Source organism: Mycteria americana, chromosome 3 (assembly GCF_035582795.1).
Source record: "Mycteria americana isolate JAX WOST 10 ecotype Jacksonville Zoo and Gardens chromosome 3, USCA_MyAme_1.0, whole genome shotgun sequence".
Classification (NCBI taxonomy): domain Eukaryota; kingdom Metazoa; phylum Chordata; class Aves; order Ciconiiformes; family Ciconiidae; genus Mycteria; species Mycteria americana.
The window spans coordinates 2,822,747-2,839,072 of NC_134367.1; the positions used below are offsets into that span (position 1 = coordinate 2,822,747).

The window sequence follows — 16,326 nt, forward strand, 5'->3', positions numbered from 1 at the left end:
TATTACGCAGGTTCCATCTAGATCATCCAACGGCTTAGGAAATTCCTGAAGTACTCAAGGCATGAGGGATTTGGCAGAGGAAGGATCACTCCACACATGCCTCAGTTCATCCATTTCTTTTTTTAGGCATCTCTGAGCAATTTTTGAGGAACAGATACAATAGTTTAGATAAGTCAGATCAAGTTGTTCTTTGGTGCTAATAAGAACTAGTACATATGCAGCTCAGCATTAAAGAGAATGGGGGCAAAAGATTTACTCTGAGAAGCAAGAGAGTTTAACCTCAGAATTTTAGGCAAAACAGGTGTAAGTCATTTTATCAAAAGAATTTCAAAGCACAGGGATTTCTACACCAGAATTCTCAACCAACAAAATGAATTTGCGTAATGAAAAAAAAAAAAGAAAAGACTAACTGAAACACACAAAACCTACCCCATGCAAAGGGGTTTTCTCTAGAAAAGGAAAGTAGCACAGTACCACCTGAGACTTTTCTGCTGGTAGTGATGGGCCAAGGCCTGTTTTCTGAGCAGGCTTTGTCTCCAGTGTGCTCTTGTCATGTGTTCACAACAAACACCACAGAAGTCGGCTCTGCTTCAATAGCTGTCAGCGTCGAGGCTGATTTAGCAGCTTGAGTCACACTCTGGACACCTACGTGCAAGGCGCCTGGAAAGGATTCAATTCTTCTCCCAAAACCTCAGCTCAGTTCTTTTGTCCTTTTTAATGTTTTTTAGCAGATACAACATTGAGAAAGTTCCTTCCCTTGCTTTCATTGAGATATCACAGAGCAACTATGACTGATATCAAAGAGGATCACGTATTTCCTGAGACCGACTAAACCAAAACCATCTGCCAGCCCAACTGCTAATTCTGTGGCTGTTTTGAGAGTTACTATAGACCACTTCAAAGAGAAGAGAATGATTTAACGCGAAGCTCAAACTGCCAATGTTCTTACACTGCTAAATTTTTTAGAACTTGTATTCTAAAATGTGACTTAAAAATGGTCGTATCTTGTTTCTCCTCCTGACTCCAGATCATGTCTACAGTTTGTTAAACTAGAATAAACTGCTCAAATGTTTCAGTGCAGAGTCCGAAAGTCACGTTACACGTTTTATGTTTAATATCAGTCACAGGGACTGCACATCAGCAGAAGTGCTGAGGCAGAACAGAACTTGATTTGCACTCCTGGCAAGTTGCATGAAGAGGAAAAAAAAAATACATTTTATAAACTGAAGTCAGTACTACACATGTAGAAGCAAGCTGATTACTGATATGTCCAGATAAAACACTTTTCTGCGTAAAACCTTGTGAAAGCTGGCATAAGAAAAACCAGAAGACAGTTTATAAAAGAGAGCATCTCTAAATTTCTTTTAAAAACCAAAACAAAAACATAAAACCTCCAAACCTTCCTCTCATACAAAGAATTAAATTTCAAATAAAAAGGTTGTACTCATATTATTTTTAATGAGGCAGTCAGTATCAGAGAATGCTTTAGATATCCAGTTTTTATAACATTCTCTAAGTACACCTCTGCCAATGGCATTAGAAGCCCACTTCTATTACAAAAAATTATATATTTATACATATATATATATCAATATTTATTTTTACCTTTAAATAGTATACCAGAAGTTCATTGAGAGCTGGATCTGCATTCAAATTAACCAGGAAGCACTTATTATCCCCAACTTTTATTCCAGAAGACTGAAGAGATATGCCAAGACTTTCCAACTGTTTCTGACGCTCCTGCAAGAGAGTAGCCATGAAAAAATTAAGCTTATTGATGTACAGCCCTTCGGAAACGCATTCCTATCTGCCAAAGCCACAAGACAAAATGATGGGCAGCTACTTCTGAAAAAGGTATCTCTTTCTTCTGCAATAGATTAGACGCAAAAGCCTTAGTTATATCAAGCTTTGATCAGGGTATCTGTAATTTCTCTTGTCCTTCCACCTCTGGTCTCAGAGGGCTACGTGCTATGGTCTCACAGAGTTGCATCTTCCTAGTGAAAAATGAAAACAGCCGAGAGCAGCACACTGCAGTACTGTAGGAGCTTCTCCATGACCTCACTGGAACAGCAAAACGCTACCACAAAGACATCTCTAGAGCCTTTTATTTTCTCCTTTGAGCTAAAAAGCAACAAGTTAAGTTAAATCGCTGCCAAGTCAAGCTCCATGTCTATCTTTTATTCCAGAGCAATCAAAATGACAAAAAACTGGCAACCTGCTATTTAAGCAATGCAAATAACACTTCCTGCTGAACAAGAATAGTAGCATTTTGGATGGTGTTTTGTTCTTGTCAATAGACTTCATAGAATTCAACGACAAAGCATTACTGTGCAAAAATGTACATCTTTCAAAGGGAAGTGTTTGGGTGAAGACTAGAGCAGTGAAAGAGGAACATTAAACATTTCTGACTTAAGAACAGAAAGGGATTCTTCTACCAAAAAAAAAAAAAAAAGACAGAAGTGTTGAGAATTGTTCCCAGGATCATACAGAAACTGAAATGAGACTCACTATCCACAACAGCAAACAAAATTTGAAAAATAAACATGGGAGGCCTCTCACAGAATTACAAGGGGGAAGCGGAAACAGGGGAGGGTAAAACAAGTAAGTAAAAAGATACAAGAGACTGCAGGGCCTTCCCTGGGATGCTGAGATTTTAAAAAAAAAAAAAAGAAAAAAAAAGCAGACATTATATAGGGATAATGCTGGAACATTTATTAAGGTTCTGGTCTTTACCTACCACTCTGCTTTGTATTTATACACTTAGCATGCCATACTATTCAGTATGATTCTCTGTTCAGCACTGGAGTTGTACCAGGTCTAATCAAGATTAAAATAGCAAAGAGCAGCAAGCACAACTCCCTCTTGATTTTCTCTACTCTGTCTCCCCACAGACTTACAAAACCAACATAATGTCATTGTAAAGAAGGGGGGGGGGGGGGGGGGCGGGAGGTCAGAGAAAAAAAAAAGCCAACAAAGAACAGAGGAAAAAACTGTAGCGTGATGTCAAGGATCTCTCTTCCGACCATCAGTGCCAGGCTCTGAAGTTCACATAACTCCTTATTATCTACAGAGATAAAGAACTTGTTGCCCAAAGGAGGACTTGGTCCACAGTCTAAATCTCATAGGTTTAACTTAAAGAAAATGAGCCAGTTTCTGTCAATTAACATTAGGTCTTGAGCAAAAGTTAACTCAAAATACATTAAAAGTATGTCAAATACGCACTAAAAATGTGAAAAATTGCCTATTCACATAGTCTTTAAGGCTTTGAACCCTTAGTGCCGCTCCATCTCTACAAACTGCCTCTTCAATAGCCCTCATTCTTTATGAGGAATCATCCTTTCCTCAAAGATTTACAATTATCTCTCCATCCTACCCGCCTACCCTGCTACAATTTGACAGACAGATGTTGGTGGATGCTGGCCAAAAATAAAATGACTTGACAAGCCATGATATAAATGCCTTTAACCTTGGACCTCCGTAAGCCTACTGAAGATGGCAGAAGTTTCTTTCTGCTGGCCTACAAGCGGTCCTCAAACAGCCTTACACTGCACAAACACTAGTCCTTATCCCTCCTCTGGAGGGGGGGGGGGGGGGGGGGGGAACCCCAAACAAACCACCAAAAAAAAAAAAAAAATCACTTTTTCTACAGCTGCAAGGCTCATGAACTCCCAGCTCCGAAACACCGTAACACGCTGAGAGTTCAGAGACAAAGAGGAAGAGAGCTAAAGCAAGCAGCTATATGCAAACATCAAGACAGATTTAGTCTGTAGCATTGAGCCCATTACTCCAGTTTTTCAACCTCCTCGCACACTCAAGGTTTCTATGCCTAGAAACTATTGTGTAGGATGAGAGCAGAAATTTATTATCATTATTATTTTTCACCCTTATATACAGGGAGGAAAATCCATACTATGAATCTGCGTTGAAAGCCGGGAAGCCTTCATAGTCACAAGCAGCACTTCTTACAATGGATCTTTAAAACTAAAGTCAACACAGTCTATTCTGATTGTGTCATCTACAAGAGGGCTTTGTATCGGAGGCTCCGTTTTCTCCTTATTTATTACATGCTATTCATCACCTCTCAATAGTCCTCCCCCTCAAAAGCTCCCTACTGCAAATATACACATCAGCATTTGTGTGGTAAGAATTGGAAGTGTCATGCAATAATCATGGTGACCTGCACAATTTTTCAACGTAACCATCATATTCAGTTACGGTCTGAGGCCCTAAATATCAGTATAAGAGGTATTAAAAACACACAGGGATCCTGAACAGTTCCATTTTTTAATATTCTGAATGCCCTTTGCCTTGTGTATTGAGGCACTCTGTACTTAACCTTGCATTTAACACTCTCAATGCTCCATCTTTCATCACAAACAACAATTTTACTGTCTGAAGAATATAAAATCCCTGTAATCCTCTCATCCATGGATTTTTTTTTTTTTAAATAACTTCTCTATTTGCATACAGTGACAATTTATTGTTGTCACTGGAATAGTAATCTGGGAGGCACCCAGCTATCACAGGAATTAAGTGAAGCTTTTCACAAAAGGGCAGTAAGCTTGACCTACTTACCCATAAATATGGGGAGAGATTCAGACAATCTCTATGAACTGACAGACAAAGGAAACAAACCTATTTTTCATAAAAAATGGGGGGGGGGGGGGGGGGGGGGGGGGGCAGAAAGCAGCAAACCTGTGCTATCTCCTCAGTTTTTCTTAATTTTTCTTCCCAGGTCACAGTCATTTCCTGAATCAACTTTTCTGATTCCTCCAATCGTTCTTTTAATTCTGGTGATTTCATAGCCTGCAGAAATAAAAGCAAATAAAACAAGAAAGCTTGCTGTTGTTTTCACATCGCTGTCACACAGATGGGGAAAAAAGGAAACATAACGTTACTCATTTTCCAAGGCACACTTATCAGTAAGTAAAGGGTTTTTTTAAAACATATATTGCATATAAATGAAGAATCCATCAAAAAGTTAGTTTAATTAGTTTCAAGTGCAGATGCTAAAGTGGAGTTTAGATACTGCAATGCAAACCAATTACATGATACTGGCAGATTTGCACAGAGATATTAAAACGCAAACTAATCTCATTTCTATACCAATATGAGTATCCCAAACGACTCATATCTAAAACAATCTTGTTTCTCAGATACTGCTGATCTGGCTAGCCACCATTGTCTCAGCTTGCTTTCCCACAAAATGGCAGTTAACATCTCAGTCACTTAAACTGCCATGCCACCAAAATATTTTTATTGTTCATTTTGATATGGCCTGGTGGGTGTGACTTTTTTCTTTCTACAGCACCCGAGGTGTTCTGGTTATCCACCTCTATGTATGCATTTTACAGAGTGGATATCAAAAGAAGCTTTATGATGTGCTTCTGGACACTGGAATTCAATTTTCTTGCTAATCCATCTCAGCTCTAACTTTGTTTTGTAAAATAGTCAAAGGCCCACGTTCCGTCCAAGGACTAACTTGAGAATAAGAAGATACGCCCACCTATCAGACACTCCAAAAACTGAAAGGACATCAACATTTTTATACTATACTACATATATTTACTTCCTCCAGTCTTGGTACTGGCATATTCCTGCTGTACTACCTCGAACAGGAAGCCTGTGGACTTTCTTACATCGTTATTTCATTACTACTAACAAGACGAAAATGTTTTTGGCTGGTAGGTATTTATGCAATGCCAATTAAACAATGCAAGCATCGTTCTCCATCAGATATTTCCTCACCACAAAACCCAAAAGTCCTCACAGGAATCCAAATCAAATAGAGTGGCCTCATTACACTGTTCAAGAAAAGGAGCAAGTGCCAGGAGTGGAAAATCCTGTTTTAAGACAGGTGTTTCCTCTGCCTCAAGACACAACAGCCTAGGAACTGTCAGCTGATGTGTCCCGTGTAGTCTTTTTCTGGTTGAATATGTCAAATACCTAAATACAGGGTAAAAGGGAACATGAATTCCACCCAGGAAGGAAAGTGAAGCCAAGGCGATCTCCAGAACAAAGATTTCTTATGACCGATAAAACACGATCAGTGCAAAGGAGCTGGACACTATGGAGTAGGACAGGAAGATGAAGGCCAGTTACTCGCAAGGTCTAAGTCTTGTTTGTCTATTTATTTGGACTTGGGGCAAAATTATGCAACATTTTCACATGCTTCAACTGTGAAATGTGCTAGGTAATTCTCCTCACTCCCTACGAGTTGGCTTATAAAACCAACAGATATTTGGGCCCAGATCCACACCAGACCAGCAGGTGGGCTTCTCTGCTGAAAGCAGTTAGTTTAAATTCCCAGCCGAGGAAGGACAAGCTGGTGGTCTTGGCACAGACAAATTAAAACATGTGATATTAATTTCGACAAGAAAAGATCAAAATGTGTGGATTAAAAAAAGAAAGGGGAAAAGAGGATAATGCTTTACTCTTCTGGGGGCAGGGGGGGAAGTAAACTGCCAAGCTGTGTTCTGCCTTGGCTGTTTAGGAGAGAAAAGGATACTGATACCAAAAGGAAAAAAACCCCAAACCACAATTTGGTAACCTCTATATTTGGAAGTGAGCTTTGAAAATGTCACCTGACTGTCATAACGGGTCAATGTTTTTGTTCACTTACAAAAATTTATTTATGCACATTTCTGTAAGGACAATTAGATGGGCTACAAACATAATAACCTGACAAGACAATGAATGTGATTTTTGACCCCGACTGTGTAGCCTCTTAATAGCCAACTACACCGTTTTTTCCAGGCTCTTTCTCAATGCCACTGAGATGACAACTAGGGTGGGATTGTAATATTTGGAAAAGGAAGTAATTATTACTTCATATTTAGGAAACACTACATCATTACTGTGGAAAGCTGCCATTATTTTGGCATTAATGCTCACAAATGAAACAAATAGGGAGTACTTGCATCTCTCTGAGTACTGTTAAGTCTGTGGTTCATATTTTAGAGGAATTTTTAGATATTTAACTTGAGATACCTTAAAGAAACTGATACACACTTCTTGGATGCTTAGCGTATTAGGCAGCTCAAATGAGAACAGTCCAAAATTCACTAGTCATTTCTAATATCACAGCCAGCATTCCCTGTATTCCTCATGAGGCAAATACCGTAATCATAATTTTTCTGAATTGCAAAATAGATGGATTATATCATCATTGCTTTTCCACATTTGAGAACAAAACTCAGAATTACGCTAGTTCTTGGCCTTCATCTAACATTTAGACCATGCTCCTTTCGCAATTTCATTGAGGTAGCTATGCAGATAATCACAATATTGTCTAGTGCCTGGAAGAGATTAAATTTAGAACAGTTAAAGCTTGTAAGCAAGCAAGCATTATTTAACTGAATTCACATCTCACAAGACGTAGCCACATAGAATTCTTAAAATACACCGGCAAAGCTCTGCCTATAAACTGCACAATCTTAAGACTCCACCCCTATTCCTGCCTCCGTGTCCTCTTGCTTTTGATCCGTACCTCGCAATAAAAACAAGATTGCTCAACAAGGTGTTCAAACAGAACCTGGTATCTCATGTTATCACCTGTGTTTCAAGACTGACATACAGAAAAATGGAAAGAAGTGATATAAAGGGAGATTTCTCACAGATACCATGTAGTAATTCTTTGTGGCGTTCATTTTTGAGAGCCAGGTAAGAAAGTCCTCACAATGGGGTTTACAGGACTTCCTGGCTAGTCAAGACTAAAATTTGTACCTCTGCTTTTGTGAGCTGTTCTCGCAGCTTCTCCACTTCTTCACGGAGCTCCCGAATAATGCGAGCATTGGGGTCTTCGTTCACCACAGCATGATTAACAATGTTCTTGGCCCGATCTGCATACCTCAGTGTTGAAAGGGTCTCATCGTAGTTGTCTGCTGCCGGGCTTACTGTTGCTACCATGGCAGTCTTGCTGTTACCACCAAGGCTATCCTGGAAAGTGGTAGAGGTTAAAAATTAAGAGAGAAGGTTCCTTTGGTTTTAGCCAGTCAATGAACTTAGGCAGAGAATAATAACCTAGGGCTGGGAGTAGATGGGGGAGGCAACTAGTAACAGAAACATTTTTGTCAGAGCTCCTCAGTTCAAAATTAATATTTTAAGCTGTGTAAATCAAGGAAAGTTGTTATTTTCAATTGTCTTTTTTTTTTTTATGGTACATTTAGGAAATGTCATTCCTGGCTTTCCGAATCAGTTTCAGTTTAAACAGGAATGAAAACAGTCCCTTTTTTGGGCCCTATGGTGCCTAGTCAGAGCTTCCAAGGTTTACTTCCATGTTTTCTGCTTAGGTTTATAAACCAAAAATATAAGCACTTCAGCATTAGACTTCTCAGATGCTACTGAAGGACCTCAGGAAAGATCATGATGAATTCAGAATATCTGATTTTAAAGACTGGAAACGAGATGGTTCCAGTAAGTACTTAATTTAAATTACTTAAAGATCTCCTCATAAACAATATAGTTGAATTTATCCTTATAAACATTTCAGAATGGCAGCGTTCCCTTCCCCCCACTTACACAGCTCACAAATCTAAATCGAGTTATGTAAGAAATTACCCTTTTGGAATTTGGTTGACAGAGAAGAAGGGTGTGAAACCACATTCCTGCAAGGCAGTGTGTCGGGGGAGCGGGGGAAGGAAGGAAACGTTCAATCTTTTTATTGATCACAAAATTATGTTTTACAATTTTGGCCAGTCTAAATGATAAAATATTCTGTTATAAGTTTTGCAGCAAATCTTTTCTTTTTTGTTTGGTTGGGTTTGGTGTTTTTTTGTTTGGTTGTTTGGTTTTTTTAACCAAATATCCCTTTCTGAGATGAACCATGCTATTAACTTTCGTCTTCAGTAACCCATGAAATCTAGGTCAGGCATTGCCATTAGAACAGTCTCACTACATTACCTGCTTGTCTAACCATTTCAATTACAAAGCACACACATAGCTTCCCCTAACAATCATTAAAATGCCCCTTTAAGTATTTCCTTAAAACTCTAATAAGTTGATAAACTCAAAATAAGTTGACAGCAGTCTGGCTGCTTCAGTGGTCAGACGAGCACTGACCACACAGACGGATGTTGCTTCGCTGCTGCATTGGTAGCGCTCTGCTCTCTCTGGTCATGCAAAAGGGCTGTTAGGTCTTTGGGTAGAGAATATAATTTCATTTGTAGAGTGTTCAGCACTGTGAGGTACACCAGCATGCTTAGCACTTGCGGGTAAGAGTATTTATAGAGAAGTCAATCGAAAATAACAGCCTTCTGACTGATACCAGCCCCGGTTTTTTTCCTCATCTGAGGAACAGCCAATGTTTACTCCCATAAATACATGGCTTGGGAGGATCCACTCTGTAACACACAAATGTTTTTCCAAAGCATTTACTGAAAACTTTAAAAAGACTAACAAGAGCACATGACTCATTCGATGGCGTTTCTGGCTCTACAGAAGCCAGGACTTTTCTTCAATCCGTCAACGGTTTTCAGAAATTAGGAATAACACCCTGTAACTGCAATCCCTGTTCTGCATAAAGAGATGACGTTTATCAAGGAGCTGGCCAGGTATTCCGCTTCCAAATCAAACCTTAAGAGTTTGCACTTTGGGAACCTCCTTCACTGCACTAATTAGCTCCAAAATAGGATTAATTCATTATTTGAATTGCAACTCTGCTGTACAGGCAGCTGAGAACGCTGTTACAGTGATACACCGTAATTCACAAGACACCCATTATAAGTTGGGTAAAGTTCCTCTTGTACTCTGGCCATTCAAGCCCAATGGCAGACTTTCCGATAAAGTTTTATGTATAAAACCGTTGTGCTGATTTCACTGGTTTCTTTAATGTTAAGCAAGAAATGCAGACGAATAATAAGCCAGCCTCTCATTAGTGAAGACAGCATCTGCAAATTACCCCGGAAAGGCTGGGATCGCACGTGATAGAGAGAGACGCAGAGCGGAAATAAATAAGTTTAGTTATTTCCAAGACTAACTAGCACAGTCTTCTCTAGTACCAAGATTACTGTGAAAAGAACTTACAATGTAAAGATTTGTAATTATATTTTTAAAAGCAGCCATCAGTAAAACATACAGGGCTTCTGAAAAAAATGGGAAAATGAGACATTTGTATGACCAAAATTAGGTAAAACCAAGAAGCTAAAGAGTTGATAAGCTATTCTGCTTCCCACACATAACCTGACACCACTCTTCAAGCCTCCTCTTGCAATAATATTTTTCACCTGGTACTTTCGTCTACAGATCCTCAATAAAATTAAAGACAAAGTGTTAGAACTTGAGATCTCCTGAACTCTACTGGTTTCTCAGATTTGTAGAGAGACTCTATATGACAGATATTCCTAGTGTTAGAACACATTTACTCCACTTTGGCATCATAATTAAAAGTTGAAAGCTAGGGAGAAAGACAGCCCACCATCTCATGGCTTCTACAAACAGGCCTCTTTAAACGAATAAATCCCTCCTTTGATCTTTAATTAAAAAAATGTTTAAATTTTCCCCTTTCAAAATAAAGCTTCTCTTCAATGAGCTTGTTTGTAAAAAATCCAAAAGCCCCAAATCTTTTGTTTGCACTTAACATAGCTGGATGTTAAAGACACAAAGAAGGTTTGCTTGAAAGAAGGCAGAACAAAAGTGCTCTCCTATTTGTGAGCTAAAGCATGTGCTGTGTATGGCCATCGTCACAGTAGCTACAATGCATCAGACAGGTGCTAAACAGGAATTTCAGTCTGCTTGCTGGATTTGTTTAGAAATGGAACGGCATAACTAATTCTAACAGCAATGCTAGAAATTCGTTAGGAAAGTTTCCACTCTGCTTGCTCAGGCTATGACAGCCACATCAGGAACCCAAGCACACATGCCGCTGGAGCAAACTGAAGCAAACTGCATGCTGGTTTTGTTCCCATCTTTGCAGAGAGCCAAAAAGCACTTGTTTAATTAGAGTAAAAACTCAGTGTAAATATATAGAGGCAAAAATACATTTAAACACTAAAAAAAGTCTTAGCACAAGGAGCATTTAGCACTCTGAAACGAGGACTTATTTTACTGTAGAAAAGCATAGACACTATTTCTGTTATGCCATTCTGATTTTTATGTAGCCCTCACGACTGTACTATTTGATGTCCAGTATCCGCAATATTTACTCTGGGGAGAAGAGAAATAATTTCACAGTAGTCATGCTAAAAGGTTCATTAAAAGACAGCACTGAGAAAAATGGAGGCTTGTGGTGTCAAGGGGTTACATGAGTAAAGATTTTATTTTACTTAAGCATTGAAGTCAACTTTGTTTTCAAATCTCCTTAACGAAAACATCTTTTTTAATCTCCACACCTCCATATAACTTGCAAGTAACTTTTTCTTTTTCTTTCCACATGTGCCGTTAAATCATAGGGACATCAGATTCAAACAACATCTAAAAATACTGCTAAGAACAGGCGGGGAAGCAAAGCAGAGTATTCAAGACAACAAAATCTAGCCAGAGCACCTACAAAAGTAAGAGGACAAAAAAAAGCTGGTGGTGCCAATAATCAGTTTCTTCCCAGATTATATCTTTCCACTAACAAATATCTTAGTTGCTCCCTGATAACAATACAACAGAGCACAAGGGAAAAAAGGAAACTTCGTAAGTTAGTATTTCTGTGAGACCTGGTTACAAAACATCCTGGCAATCAAATGATGAAAGAGAAAAATTTTAACAAAATGACAGGTTACAAAAATGAACTGAAGTCTTCTACATACGACACCTAATTCAATAATCCTTCAAAATCCAAGTCAACCAAGCCCACTCAAGCTGTACCAGGCAAGATAAGAAAAAGACAGACAAGCCACCTTTACTAGCAGGTAAGCTTTTTACGGATAGAAGTGGCTACATTTGTGCTTGCCACTCATTCAGAGAACGGGAGAAATCCAGATGACGACTATACCTAAAATCAAACTTGCACTCCCAAGACTTTTTGTCATTAGGCTACCATGCCTTACGGCCACTTTATCTAGGAAGTGGGAAGAACAACAAAACCAAAAGCTTGCCTTTTAATTGGACGTACATTAAACTCATATTTAACAATTTGTTTTTTCATTTAGACCTTACAGATCTTCACCCTCGTGCCACCATGATACACTCTTCTTTTTTCCCCAAAAAAATACCACCAAATAGTCTCCTATGCAGTACAGAAAATGACTTAACTGCTCATTTCACATGAATATGATGTGCAAAGTCTTCTGACCTGTTCCTCAGACTGTAACTGGGATAATGCTCTGCAGTTATACTCTGCTGACAGAAGTAGACCATATTAACAAATATATTAGATAATTAGGAAAAGGTAATAGTCTTAATGAAAATCTTCAAAGCTAACCATGCCAGTATGTAAAATTCAGTTGCATGTGGGAATAGCCCAAATCAAATTAGCCCCAAGCTTGTGTGTGAAACTATATGTAAACTGACCCATAAAAGATAATGCTGGGTTTTGGTTTTGTGGGGTTTTTTGTTTTGGTTTTTTGTTTGTTTGGGTTTTTTTTTTGTTGTTGTTGTTGTTGGTTTTGGTTTTGTTTGTTTGTTTTTTTAAAGTTCCTTATTCTTCAGGCCATTACAGGTCAGCAGAAGACAGGGAACATATTTAGTCTGTAGAGATACTAATGGCTTACACCCAGCTAATTTTCCAAAGACAATTATGGTTAACCTTAAAACCAGAAAATGAGGCAAAAGAACAGCGTTTTATTTCATTGAATGGGACTGGTCTCCCCTCTTCCTCCCTTTTATTTCTCTTTAAAAAAACCCAAGATCAGAGTACTTACTTTAAGTAACCAAGTGAGCACAGAATCGCGATAAGGAACAAATTTGTTCTTGTTTTTGCCAGCAGCCTGATCTGCCAGGGCAGAAATAACCAGCCCAAGAGTTGTGAGGGATCTGCACAGAGAGCACAAGCAGTCATTAACAAATGTAAAGATTCATAAGTCAAATGCATATTTAGACAGTCACTTTCTCTCCAAAAATGAGTTCTGAGGAAAAAGTTCCTAGTACGGTTTTGATCATTCTTCTCTCACAGAAGCTCTACTCCTTGTTTTCAGCCTTAACCATGTCTTCACAACACAATTATGTGGTAGTTGCAGGAACACAAGTACAGAATGAAAAATGCCAATCATTTTAAGTAGGCAGAGATCTCATCCAAACATCTAAGAGAATTGTATGTCAGAAAGAGAAATAGAAAAGGGGAAAAGAAAACTTGCTACAAGAGCTTATATTGACTTTATCCTATTTTACAAGTATGCTGTATTTGGCAGTCATGATTGTACTGATGACAAAAGGAAAAGAAATAATCACAGAGTCTTACTTGTTAATGTTGCTTCCTTCTTTCAGCCTGTCTCCTGCAGCACCAGTCTTAGTTGCCCTTTCACTACCTGCTAAGTCCACCAGACTCAGCTTGCCCACCTTCTCACCTGACGTCTGCAGAAGGAACCAGAGAACAGCTACTGTTAGTTCACTCAAGTTAAGTTACGTAGTTTGATGTATTTTCAAACAAGAATCAAGTTTCATTTCTTGGTGCAGACTCTCTGCAGCTGTTCCAACACCTTTGAAAGTCACCGGACTTGAGCAGTATTCTGTGTTAACTTACTAGCTGCTGCTTCAGAACCAACAGGAGGATTTGAAGTCAGATACGCTAATATCTTCAAGACATCTCAGAAATCTCCAGAGGAGAGGAACACAGGGCACATTAGTAAAATGTTAAACCAAGAAAAATGCAGAGGTAGTACAGGCCAAGGAGTAACAAAGACAGACATGGGGTCTACAAACCCATCTTGAAAACAGTCTCCTAGAAATCTCAGATTTTATACCAAGTTTCTTCTCTGTTTTTCAGAGAGTAAGAATGAACGTGACAAGAAGCATGTTATAATGTACGAAAATTATTACAATTGCTGTCTCCTATATCCTTAACAGCTTCCTAGAAAGCAAACCAAGCTATGAGAGTATTTAAACCTGTAACAGATTTTGTTACAAATCCTTTTCTCTCATTTGACCCAAAATGACATGCTGAAACACTCCATGAATTTCACATGTCAATTTGAAGTTGAAGAGCCAACTGTCATTGAGAACAGTTTGCTCACACCACGCTCTTCTGCAGCATCTACAACGTTAGCATCTCAGTATCACAGTTGCAAAGTGCTATGTTCCCCTAAATGAACAGGAAAATTAGAATCAATATGCTTTCAAAAATGTTACTCTAAGCCTCTCAAAATATAGCGTGATCATCAGGCCATACTGAAACGCGTCATTTCCAGCACTGAAAGGACCAGCAGACAGGAAAACAGAGAAATCTGTTCCAGAAACTCACACGGTGGTCACTGGAAGATGCAGAAAAGACAGACAAGCAGAACTACCACCTGGCATCCAGGCTGACCATGACCACACAAAAAATACGTAGGATAAGTATGCAGTACAGCCACAGCAAAAACGGAATGACAAACTACAGCAAATCAAGGAGTTTGGCATAGTATGACTGCTGATTTGAAGTGCAAAGGGAAAAAAAAAAAAAACAAAGAACAAGGAAAATTGTTTGGATAAGAAGATTGGTGGAGACCGAGAAATGAGGAGGGAAAAAAATCCAAGTGCTCATTACGCTTTACATTGTTTTCAATATTTAGGCATATACATGCCTTAGATTTGCTCCATGGACACCCAAAATTTCTCCAAAGCTTTGAAGACATTAAAGAATTGCCCAAGCACAGAATCTATCAACAAAGTTTAAAGAGTTTTGGTATAGGAGATCTATTTCAATTTTACTTTATCACCATTTTCTGTGAGGGATTAAATAATATTAATATAAATGTATTTCACACCCCCTCCAAGGAATATTTACATATAAGGAAATTTAAAGAAAAATACTTTCACATTTAAATGTCTTTTAGATATTTAATATATATACGTAAGAATATTAAATTGATGTCGTACAATGCAAAATTTTTGAAATGAGTAAGTGTTTCTGTTTATAAATTTGATAATTTCTACATATTTGCATGAAATAACCCCTTGAAGGACATTACCAGATGTACACTCAGGTGTTCTTCTATTTTTCATCTACACATTATATCTTTAGTTTCTGCTCCAAGCCTGTACTACACACCATTGCTTAAAAAGAAGTGTTTCTTTAGTTTAGATTCTAGGATTAGGAGATCCTTCCTGCACCCTCCAGCAGGTCTGCTGCAACTTGAGGCCTGCATTTTTGCTTTCCATTTCAAAAACCACGTTTCCACTTACAAACCTATTAAAATTGATTTCCCTACATTGGGGCACAAGCACATGAGCATTACGAGGACTTAGCTAGACAAAGCCATAGCTAACTGAGCCAGTGCTAGCAGTGCACAAGGGCAGGAGAGAGTAGCAAATGACCTCCTAAGGTCCCTTCCAACCAACGTTTCTAAGAGTCTGTGAAATACATTAAAGCAAGAGACACACATCCAAGCTTAACATTTGGACCTTGTAACTTGTTTTACTTACCCCTGATTGTACATCATAGAGCGTGTGGGTGAGGATAATCTTGAAGACTGCGTGAGACCTACTGCTCTCCTCATTCATGTTGGTTGCAGCCACTGTTCGAGATTTGTTGCCCTCGGACATCAAGGACTCTATGTCCTAGATACAATTTTCACAGCCATAAGCATATCTGCATTAACATTCTTTTCAATTATCTACCGAAACAATCTTATTGGGTAAAATACAGCAAGTATTTTCCCCACTAAGTTTCCCAACTGCTTATTCATAAAGTGTGAGAAAAAAAAAATTGTGATCTCCCCTTTGAAGACTAGAAATTACACAATGTTGTGACATGCATGTTCATCCATTACCTCTATCTGGATATTAAATTACCAACAAAAATAACGCACCTGGCCGCACATAGCAATACTCAAAAGCAAAGGAAAAAAGTGAGGAAACAGCAATTCACATTTGAACACTGTAACATTTTAGCCTCAGTTGTCAGACGCGCATTCTTGAAATCTGTAATACTGACGTTAGGCTCAAAGTTTTATACAACAGAGCCACACTGAACAGGTCATTATATTCCTCCTACATATAAGAGCTTATAAAGTCCTCTGATATCTTAAGTTGTGATACTTGCTTCCCTGCTTAAGTGTTTTACAACAATCCTATAAAATAGTTAAAACTTTAGAGTCTTGGGCTTAACTTTTATTTAAGCATCTCTAGCTGGATGATGCTAAAAAAACTCCAAAAACCAAACAAGAGACCACCACAGACCACTTTGACTCTGTGTGCTGTATTACACAAAGCTGCTGGGCAACATGTAAAGGAAAAGCATGCAATGTGTCTTGTGTTAACAGA

At 38.5% G+C, this 16,326-nt stretch overlaps 1 protein-coding gene across 5 annotated transcripts in view; it reads right to left on the reverse strand.

Moving 5' to 3' along the window:
• KIF13B (kinesin family member 13B) overlaps nt 1-16,326 on the reverse strand; it is a 136,919-nt gene that overhangs the window by 63,526 nt on the left and 57,067 nt on the right. For all 5 annotated transcript variants that reach the window (XR_012775098.1, XM_075497684.1, XM_075497685.1 and 2 more), the window contains exons 8-13: nt 15,487-15,621; nt 13,325-13,437; nt 12,789-12,900; nt 7,726-7,938; nt 4,696-4,806; nt 1,606-1,740 (exon numbers count right to left, since the gene is read on the reverse strand). Coding sequence is in view for 4 of the 5 variants with exons in the window: in XM_075497684.1 (XP_075353799.1) it covers nt 1,606-1,740; nt 4,696-4,806; nt 7,726-7,938; nt 12,789-12,900; nt 13,325-13,437; nt 15,487-15,621 (819 nt within the window). In the remaining variant the exon portion in view is untranslated. The remainder of the gene's footprint in view (nt 1-1,605; nt 1,741-4,695; nt 4,807-7,725; nt 7,939-12,788; nt 12,901-13,324; nt 13,438-15,486; nt 15,622-16,326) is intronic.